Genomic DNA, 10,685 nt, shown 5'->3' with positions numbered 1-10,685 from the left:
ACACGCGCCTCCGAAATGAGACACAAGAGACACGCATTTAAGGACTGCGCATGCGCATTAGCTTGATCCAGTCTGAAAAATACAGTTTTTTGTCATGATTCGAGCATTTAGAATCAAAATTTATGAGGCAGTTGTTGTCAGATTTCATTGGTGATTTCAAATATGAAATTTAATCGAAAGCTTGGCAAACAGCTTTGGAGAATTTGATGTTTCCTCATTCAATTAGATAGGAGTTACACCTATGAGTTACACTTACCGGACGAGAGGCGTTTCAAAGATGGCCGCCGAGTGAAATGACTTTGTTTTAATCGGTTAAAAGTCTTATTGTTTCAATTGTAATACATCATGGTATTATTTGTTGTACTAACTTTAATTTATATTAAAGAAAAAAAATCTACTGCAGTAATGAGAACGCAAGGGAGTCACCGTTACGAACAAATGTAGAATATAGAATTAATATTGAATTATAAAGGTAAAAAGAATGAGAAAAATTCAAATTGGCTCGAAAATAATGTAAAAATATAAATAAATCTTGAGCTTTATGCAAAAATATTATTTCTCTAATTTTCAGTTTGATTTGGGGTGACCTATAAACATACTCCAGAGCACAAAAGTAGAACACTGGAGCCAACAGAATGTATGTAATGTGCGCCACCTGATGGTTGTATAGATGTTTTTCACTCTTGCTCCCAGACCCAGTCCCATCATGCATCACTTTCGACGCTTGTTGCAAACCTGCACCCGCCTTCAACTGGCTTCTGTAGGCACAACTCTACTTTTACTTTATAATTTTTTTTTAAAGTAGTGACTTAATGCTGCTTTATATTGTGTATCCATGGCTTTGTTTTGACTCTCCGTACAGTAAACTGACATCCAGGGAATATGTCTCGTTGAGTAAGAAGGTAAATAAACGTTGCTATAGCTACACATTCGGTAGTTGTGTATTCACATAATGCTGTCACGAGAGCGCGTGAGACGGTTGTCGTGTCGTTTAATGGGTAATATCGAAAGATAGAGCCCGTAGATATGTCTGTTGTAAGCTTACAGTTGGGTCAGTGTGGGAATCAGATCGGACACGAGCTCTTCAGTGTCATTAGCGATGATTCAAATGGACCAAACAGAAAGAAGTACAAGCAATGCAGTGATGAGAGATTCTTTTATGAAACCTCAGCTGGAGGTAGGTTCAACTCACTAATGTGTGCTAGTACCTCTGTAATGTTTGATATGTACTAGATTCCCACTTCCCAATGTTTATGTCTCACAGAACTTGTGGCGCGGTCAGTACTTGTTGATATGGAGCCCAAGGTTATCACTCAAGCAATAGCAAAGGCATCAAAATCTGGAAGATGGAGGTATGGAGACAAAGCACATTTCTCCCAGAAGCAGGGCTCTGGAAACAACTGGGCAAATGGGTAAGAAGATGAGCTCTTAGTTTTAGCTTTTAAAGGAATAGTTCACTTTCATATTACATTTTCCTGATAATTTACTCACATCCAAGATGTCCATGTCCTTCTTTCTTCAGTCGAAAAGAAATTAAGGTTTTTGATGAAAACATTCCAGGATTATCCTACTTATAGTGGACTTCAATGGACCCCAAACGGTTGAAGGTCAAAATTACAGTTTCAGTGCAGCTTTAAACACTTTCTCTATTAAACTTACGGAACTAAAATGGCGCCAGTTCTGTTTTTTCTGTAAATTGAATAGGGAAAGTGTAGGACATACAGCGTAAGCTTTTTGAAGAATATGGAAGGTGGAATGGCGGAAGCACTTACAAGGCAATTGTTTGTGTTTATAAAGCATATACATTTTTATTTTTCAAGACCGATCGTTTCGCTAGATAAGACCCTTATTCCTCGTCTGGTATCGTTTAAAGCCCTTTGAAGCTGCACTGAAACTGTAATTTTGACCTTCAGCCGTTTGGGGTCCATTGAAGTCCACTATAAGGAGAATAATCCTGGAATGTTTTCATCAAAAACTTAATTTCTTTTCGACTGAAGAAAGAAAGACATGAACATCTTGGATGACATGGGGGTGAGTAAATTATCAGGAAATTTTAATTTGAAAGTGAACTAATCCTTTAATGTGTTTGTCATGTGTGAGTTCATTTTACTGTTCTTCTCTGAAGGTTCTGTGTTCATGGACCACGTCATGAAGAGGCTGTGGAGGATCTGGTGCGGATGGAGGTCGAGCGATGTGATCGTCTTGCAGGGATTTTCACCATGATGAGTGTTGCAGGTGGCACCGGTTCTGGTGTGGGTACCTACGTCACTCAGCGGTTGAGGGACATATACCCCCAGTCCTTCATCCTAAATCAAATGACATGGCCCTATGGATCTGGTGAGGTAGTGAGCTTTTTGTATTTGAATGTATCATTTATGTAGTAGCAGTTGGGTCAATGGCATATATATATATATATATATATAAAATTTTATTTATTTTTTTATTAACTTGTTAAAAATACCTTAAAACGCAAGTCATACATTAAATTATTTGAATACACCTCTTATATTATAAACATGTTTTTTGTTTGTTTGTTTTTTTGTGGGCATAAAGTCAAAAATGCCAGGGTGAAACAACTGTCATGACATCATTACGAAGAAAACAGCCTTATTAAAAGAATGAAAGTCTTGAAAAAAATGTATTAAGTAGTTTAGCATAGTCAGGGCTCAACGATAAGGATTTTTTTCTGCTGGCCCTGTTCATATTTTTACTTTCCCTGCCAAAAGTTTTACTGGCCCCACCACAAAAAAGTAATAAATAAATACTATGTTTTCATTGTGTTTGACCCATGCAACGTTAATAAATAAGGTTATGACACCAAATTTCAGATACCAGTGACATTTCACAATTCTCTATTCCAATTTTGATACCTCAGCAAAAACTAGCCTAACTAATATAAATCTCAAATATTATTAGAGACAAGTAAACAGCCAGTTATAAAATAAGAAAAAAATATTAGCAATACCACAAATAAATACAACTGAATAAACATATAAATGAAATAAACAGTGCTTTTCAGGATTTTCAGGTAGGTCTGAAAGTAGTTTTCAGTTACAGAAAATGAATAAAGTAATCAAATTTAAAACAACACTGCATAGTTTTCACTGTATAAATTAAATGTTGATTAGTCCGTATTAGTTACAAAACTTATTCAGTCAAGAGCAGTGAGTGTTGTTTGATATTAAAAACACAGAAAGCAGCAGGAATATTACGCTGCTGTCACTTTAAGAGCGAATGCTCAGATCCAATATACTGATACACATCCATTTTATTTCTCAGCTGTTTATGTTCACTTGAGACATAACCAACTATGTTTACTAGAATACTTGACATAACTTTGTCCATTCAAGCGCAAGAAGACGTGAAAGAGAACTCAATTTAGTATTCGCACACTAATACAGTTTTCTGGGCGCATACTTCTCACACAGCACGTGAGTACCGAATTTAGTTTTCTTTCACGTCTTCTTGTGCTTGAATATTTAAATTCGCAGGGTTTAAAAACACATGCAAATGATTTTCGTGCAAACATCTTTCATGATTATCCCGATCCAGAGCTACATTCACACTGGCCCTGGGCCATCGGGCAGTTGTTATTGTCGAGCCCTGATAGTCTTTATATATTAATTATTAGGAAAATACATTTTAACAATTTATTTAAATTATTTTTAAGCTTTACTGCTTAATAATTCAAAAATGCAAAAAAAAAAAAAAGTCATGCTGTGTGACCAACCAAGTCATTTGGTGCGACTAACATTAAGAAACATACCAGGGGAAAAAAACATAAAACCCCTGCAGACTCTCATACCTGTAAAAGGTCAATAAGTTTCTTAAAATATCAGATAATTTTACCTCTTTATGACAAGGTAATGATAGTTCAGGTTGTAAAATGTCATGCAGTGCAATTCCCCCAAAACCTAAGATATTTATGAATTAATAATTCATGATTCATGATATTTGATTAAAAGAAAAGTTTATCTTAAAAAAAACATTTTTGATAATAGTGATTAAGATGTGTACACTCACATGCATTCTATGTGTAAGGTAATGATAATTATACATAAACAAATGTTAATTATACATAATGGTTACACCACATGACAGACAAGACATTTAGGACAAGACCATGCCTTCTTTCAAACTAGTGGAAAACATCCCAAATACAAATAAGTGTTGATTTTATTGCACATTCAAGTACAGTACAGTAGCATTTACATACACCAAACTTTACAGTTTTATTCTTATCTGTATATTCTAATTTTTTATTTTTTTTATACAGTGGTTTGTTCATATATTATTCGCCTGATGTATATTACATTTTATAAAAATGTGACCTTTTTCTGGCTGTTTTTTCAGTATTTTCTGATATATGGAGTGATAAAAATAGATAAAAATAATAATAGATAAATGATACAAGAACTTTGAACCAGGCCTCATCCAGTGTTCAGATGTCTGTTCTGAAAATGTAAGCAAAGTAGTGCATGTTTAATTAGATAATGATGCATTTGCATATTTCAACAACATTTAAAAAATGTCTTAATGTACTGTGAAAAATCAACTGGTGAAGTATGGTGACACTTAAAATGTTTAATCTATTCACCTCTGGTGTCTTGTCTTGCCATCAAAACCAGATTAAACCAACATGAATACAAAGAGTACATTTCTAAGAACATGAGTTTTAAACTAGATTTTTCCTTTTCTTTATCATGGACACTCTTATTTGGCATTTATCCTTATTCTAATCACTGTTTTTGTGACTTTTTGTTTTCCTTTCCAGGTGATCGTGCAAAACTACAACTCTGTGCTCACGCTGTCACATCTCTACCAGCTCTCTGATGCTATTCTGGTTCACGAGAATGACACTGTGCACAAAATCTGCAGCCAGCTGATGAACATCAAACACATCTCAATCAGTGACGTTAATAAGGTGATCGCTCACCAGCTGGGCAGCGTGCTTCAGCCCGCTTATACTGCTGATTCACCCTGCCATTACAGCAGAAACCCCATAGGTACAAATGGCTCACAATTCACATCCAATTTCAGAGAGTCATCAGGAAAAATTACAGTCCTTTACCAGTGTTTATCTGCTCTCTACAGGGGAATTACTGAGTTCTCTGGTGTGTCACCCCGAGTACAAACTACTCAGCTTGTGTAACATTCCTCAGATGTCCAGCACGTCTCTGGCCTATAGTGTGTTTAACTGGCCTGGCCTGCTCAAGCATTTACGTCAAATGCTCATCGCCAGTGCTAGGATGGAAGAAGGTGAGGTGATATCACATATTCATGTAATATTAGGAAGGATGCTTCACAGCACTTTTTCCACATTTTGTTGTTACAGCCTTTCCAAAATGTATTAAATTTATTTTTTTCCTCAAAATTCTACAAACAATACCACATAATGACAATGTGAAAGTAGTTTATTAGAAATTTTTGCAAATTTAAATAACACATGTACATAAGTATTCACAGCCTTTGCTCAATATTTTGTTGAAGCACCTTTGGCCTCAAGTCTTTTTGAGTATGATGCTACAAGCTTGGCACACCTATTTTTGGGCAGTTTCTCCCATTCTTCTTTGCAGGACCTCTCAAACTTGGATCAGGTTGGGTGGGGAGCGTCGGTGCACAGACATTTTCAGATCTCTCCAGAGATGTTCAATTGGGTTCAAGTCTGGGCTCTGGCTGGGCCACTCAAGGATGTTCACAGAGTTGTCCCGTAGCCACTCCTTGGTTATCTTGGTTGTGTGCTTAGGGTCGTTGTCCTGTTGGAAGATCAGCCTTCACCCCAGTCTGAGGTCCAGAGCGCTCTTGAGCAGGTTTTCATCAAGGATGTCTCTGTACATTGCTGCATTCATCTTTCCCTCGATCCTTACAAGTCTCCCAGTACCTGCTGCTGAAAAACATCCTCACAGCATGATGCTGCCACCACCATGCTTCACTGTAGGGATGGTATTGGCCAGGTGATGAGTGGTGTCTGGTTTCCTCCAGACATGATGCTTGCTATTCAGGCCAGAGAGTTCAATCTTTGTTTAATCAGACCCGAGAACTTTGTTTCTCATGGTCTGAGAGTCCTCCAGGAAGGCTGTCATGTGCCTTTTTCTGAGAAGTGGCTTCCGTCTGGCAACTCTACCATACAGGCCTGATTGGTGGAGTGCTGCAGAGATGGTTGTTCTTCTGGAAGCTCTTGTTCTCCACTGAGAAACGCTGGAGCGCTGTCAGAGTGACCATCAGGTTCTTGGTCACCTCCCTGATTAAGGGCCTTCTCCCCCAATCACTCAGTTTGGAAGATCTAGGAAGAGTCTTGGTGGTTCCACACTTCTTCCATTTATGGATGATGGTGGCCACTGTGCCCATTGGGACCTTCAATGCAGCAGAAATTTTTCTGTACCCTTCCTCAGATCTGTGCCTCCATACAATCCTGTCTCGGAGGTCTACAGACAATTTCTTGAACTTCATGGCTTGGTTTGTGCTCTGACATGCGCCGTTAACTGTGGGACCTTATATAGACAGGTGTGTGCCTTTCCAAATCATGTCCAGTAAACTGAAGTCACCACAGGTGGACTCCAAGTTGTAGAAACATCTCAAGGATGATTAGTGGAAACAGGATGCACCTGAGCTCAATTTTGAGTGTCATGGCAAAGGCTGTGAATACATACGTACTTTTTTTATTTTTAATACATTTGCAAAGATTTCAAACAAACTTCTTTCACGTTGTCTTTACAAGGTATTGTTTGTAGAATTTTGAGGAAAATAATGAATTTAATTGAATCCACTTTGGAAAAAGGCTGTATCATAACAAAATGTGGAAAAAGTGAAGTGCTGTGAATACTTTCCGGATGCACTGTATATATGACACAACTGAAGAAATACAAAATATTCATTGAATGTCTATATAATGGTTTTGTGGAATTAAAATGCTTCTTTTTTTTTAAAAAAAAAAAGGAATTGACTGGACAGTAAGTGTCACATCAGGAGGAGAGAGCGTGCCAAACAGCAGGCATAAAAGTTTTAATTCGTCACTTGCTAATGTTCTAATTCTGCGAGGGAAAGATGTCTCTACTGCGGTTACAGGCAAGTAGCCCTTAAATGTACTTCTGTCCATTTAACACAGTGAATGAATATGGTTCTCTGCTAGGCTTAAAGGAACACTCCACTTTTTTTGAAAATAGGCTCATTTTCCAACTCCCCTAGAGTTAAACAGTTGAGTTTTACCGTTTTCGAATCCATTCAGCCGATCTCCGGGTCTGTCGGTACCACTTTTAGCATAGCTTAGCATAGTTCATCCAGAACCGGAGATCGGCTGAATGGATTCGAAAACGGTAAAACTCAACTGTTTAACTCTAGGGGAGTTGGAAAATGAGCCTATTTTCAAAAAAAGTGGAGTGTTCCTTTAAGAGATATAACCAGTTTAGATGGAAAGGATCTCAAACTGACTAGCTGAAGATGTTACTGTAGCTTTACCCATTAATAGACACAGTTCTTCCTTGAAATAAATTTCAGCACAGCGCTACAACTATAATGAAATGACTCTTCACAAAAGATAATGCTTTACTACATATGGCAATTTATCTGTCCAATAAAATCCCTTACTCACCTGTTGAGCAAGAAAAACATCTCCTTGTCACTTTTACAACATTTCAAATCCCTCTTTTATTTTGGATGTCATTAATCGTGATTAATTGTTTGATTTATTCTAATTAAAATATTTTAAAATGATAAACTGAAATATTTTTTAAATTTAAAAATGTGTTGTGTTCCCATTGACATCCTTTTTTCCCCCCCATACAATAGAAGTTAATGGGAATTGAAATTGTTTGGTTACCAACATTCTTCATATTTGCCATAAGTATTAGATTGTCATTTTTTGGGGTGGACTATTCACGTTATTTTTAATGTGAAAGCGGGCCTCTGTCTGGCTTCCGTTATCATTCACTTCGTTATTTTAAGCAGCTTGTTATGATGCCTGATATTGCAAACTGGTATTTTTTACCATATTATTTGAATGTATCGTCTTAATTATAATCACTGGTTTGCAGCACACACAGTTTTACTGTTTACTGCACTGTCATTCTTCTTGTTATTTCCCTATAGTGGCTAATGAATCGGAAGTTTCACACATTCACAGAAAACAGCTTACTTCTGCATTGAAAAATGATGTGGATGGAAACTAACATGAAAAATATTTCAATCAACAGATGGTTTTAAGGATCCTGCGTTATATGTGCCGTGGCTTAAAACTGAAAATAGTTTCTGCGCATGGAACTCCCCTGTAGCTTTCAATGGATATGAAAAGTCGGCCACTTTGGTCAGCAACAACCAGTCCCTTTTAAAACCACTGGACAATATAGTCAGGAAGGCTTGGAACATGTTTGCCTCAAGGTGAGAAATACAACAGCTTAAGTATTGGACAAATTTCTGTACTGTCTTTTTAAAAAAATACTATTTTTTTCTTTCTGTAGGGCTTATGTTCATCAGTATACAAAGTTTGGAATCTGTGAGGAGGATTTTCTGGACAGTTTTACTGCACTAGAGCAGATCATCTCCAGCTACACACACCTCTGATTAACCCTATCATAGATGGCTCATCATGAAGATTTGACAGTACTGATTTCATAGGATTCCATATTAGAGGACTTTACTGGCCTCTGGAGGAGTATATTTGTTAAATTCATAATTTTGTGATACACAAATATTTATTTCTGCCTTTTTAAAGCTCTTACTATACAATAGATAATGTAATATTCAAAATATTTGAATAATTTGAAAATATTCGAATGAAATAAAAGCAGTTTAATTGTGATGCTTATTCACTTTTTTCGAGCCACTTATGAATTTTCCATTCTGCAAGACATTTGAACTGGAAAAATAAGTCTTAGTTTGCCCCTGTTTTTTTCTCCAGCATGATTTGAGAATGATTCAGAGAACATCTTGAGCTTCAATGGAAGCATGTCACAAATTTAGAAGACCCTGAAATAGTGCTGATTATTTAGAATATTTATTATTAATAATTATTATTACTACTATGATAAATTGCCAGGGAGTCTCTCTGTCCCTGATATTTTTGTTTACTGATTACCTTACCACTTATGATTAATGATTATAAGTATTGCCAATTGTTTTTTTTTTATTATTTGTCTCTGATATTTATTACCTATTATGCAATTAATGACTGTCAGGTTATTAATGATTCTGATTCCAATATTTTTTTATTTTATTTTTTTGCAATGTAATAATACTTATTACAATTGTTTTTGGTATACTGCTTTTTCTCTGCTTTGTCTCTGATATTTATGATTACATATTCAATTGCAATCTACAAACAATTGAATAAGAGATTTTTTCGTACAATAATAATATACCAAAACTATTCAAACTGTGTTGTCTGCGTGTGCGCCACTTTTCGTTGTTACCGTCTCGTCTTTGATTCATCTCGATATGGTTTGTTTAACAACTGCCCACCTTGTAAATACATATTATGTCGTGACCTGTAGTCAAGTATGGAGTCCCATACTCTGGATTGATTTGTGAACACAGCGTTCTGAGAATGGAAATGGCTTTATTTTCCTCATTTGGAATTCCTCCACAATTTGTAACATTCTAAAACAACATTCGGATGCAATAAATAGGCAATACACAGTTAACATTCTATCTGCATGTGTTCAGCGATTCGAATACAAGCATAAAGCTAACACAATGTTCATCATAAACTAGCGCTAAGACCCAGAATTACACATATAACAATATTAAGATAAACCTACTTTCCTTGTCGCTGTCTACTGAATAATAACGTATTCTTTAAAACCAAAACTAATGCCGATACCGTCGAAGTCTTCGACTCTCCCCCGCCAAGGTTTGTTTAGCTATTTTGTAGGTAGCCAGAGGCAACAGTACAGAATTGACCAATCAGAATTAAGCAGACTATTACTGACAAGAAACCTCAACTAGCCTGTCGTGTTTAATAAACGCTACTTTTCTGAAGAGGACAGATGATTATGAATCTAAATGTAAAAATTATAAGCTTTTAAATCTTAAACGTCACGCACATCATAATCAGACAAGGATGGTGTAGATAGATAGATGGATGGACCCAAATACATAAAAATCCTGAAGGAATCTGCGAGTGCAGAGTAAAAAGTGACCCGGCCGTAACAAACCGCAAAAGAGCCTCAGAAAGAAAAAAACATCAATACAATGACGCGTATAAATTTGAAAGAGTTCAAAAATGGCCCCCATGCAAGTGTCATGCTTTGTTGCTAATGGTTCAAACTAAATATCTCTTAATAACTCTAAAGTAACAAATATAACACACATAAAGTGCTTTTTAATCACTGGGGAAACACTTAAACTTGAGTACAAAAATGCTTTTTATTGTGATATTGTGAAATGTATAGCAACTATGACAAACTGAAAACATTTTCTGCGAAAATATATAGTCCTAACTGGTCTTGACATTATTTCTTTCTCTTAAATAAATAGCTGAATGCAATGAGAAAAAGATTGATCTTACCACGCACATATAGTTGGTTTACAATAAAAAGATGAATCTTTGCTGTACTTGAATGTTCACATACAATCTCTCTGCCTCCACAAACCAGGAATCAATCCATTAAATGCCCAGACCCATCGCACACTGGTAGTAAATATTCTTCAGTTCAACATTCCTGGCACAAAAATTAGCTCTGAAAACGTGT

General features: G+C 36.2%; 1 protein-coding gene across 2 annotated transcripts; it reads left to right on the top strand.

Moving 5' to 3' along the window:
* The first annotated feature begins 729 nt into the window (after positions 1 to 729).
* Positions 730 to 9,052, top strand: tubd1 (tubulin, delta 1). 2 transcript variants are annotated; one of them, XM_067365182.1, is made up of 8 exons: positions 730 to 1,177; positions 1,265 to 1,412; positions 2,126 to 2,342; positions 4,775 to 5,006; positions 5,095 to 5,259; positions 6,937 to 7,065; positions 8,190 to 8,373; positions 8,454 to 9,051. In XM_067365182.1, exons 1-8 carry the CDS (start codon positions 1,027 to 1,029, stop codon positions 8,554 to 8,556), a joined length of 1,329 nt encoding a protein of 442 aa, XP_067221283.1. In that variant the 5' UTR covers positions 730 to 1,026; the 3' UTR covers positions 8,557 to 9,051. The 2 variants fall into 2 exon arrangements, with proteins under 2 accessions (XP_067221283.1, XP_067221284.1); XM_067365183.1 differs by lacking the exons at positions 730 to 1,177; positions 1,265 to 1,412 and having other exon boundaries at positions 2,236 to 2,337; positions 8,454 to 9,052.
* The last annotated feature ends 1,633 nt before the right edge of the window (positions 9,053 to 10,685 follow it).

This window comes from Chanodichthys erythropterus, chromosome 17 (assembly GCF_024489055.1).
Source record: "Chanodichthys erythropterus isolate Z2021 chromosome 17, ASM2448905v1, whole genome shotgun sequence".
NCBI lineage: Eukaryota > Metazoa > Chordata > Actinopteri > Cypriniformes > Xenocyprididae > Chanodichthys > Chanodichthys erythropterus.
This window is presented reverse-complemented; position numbering and strand designations above follow the sequence as displayed.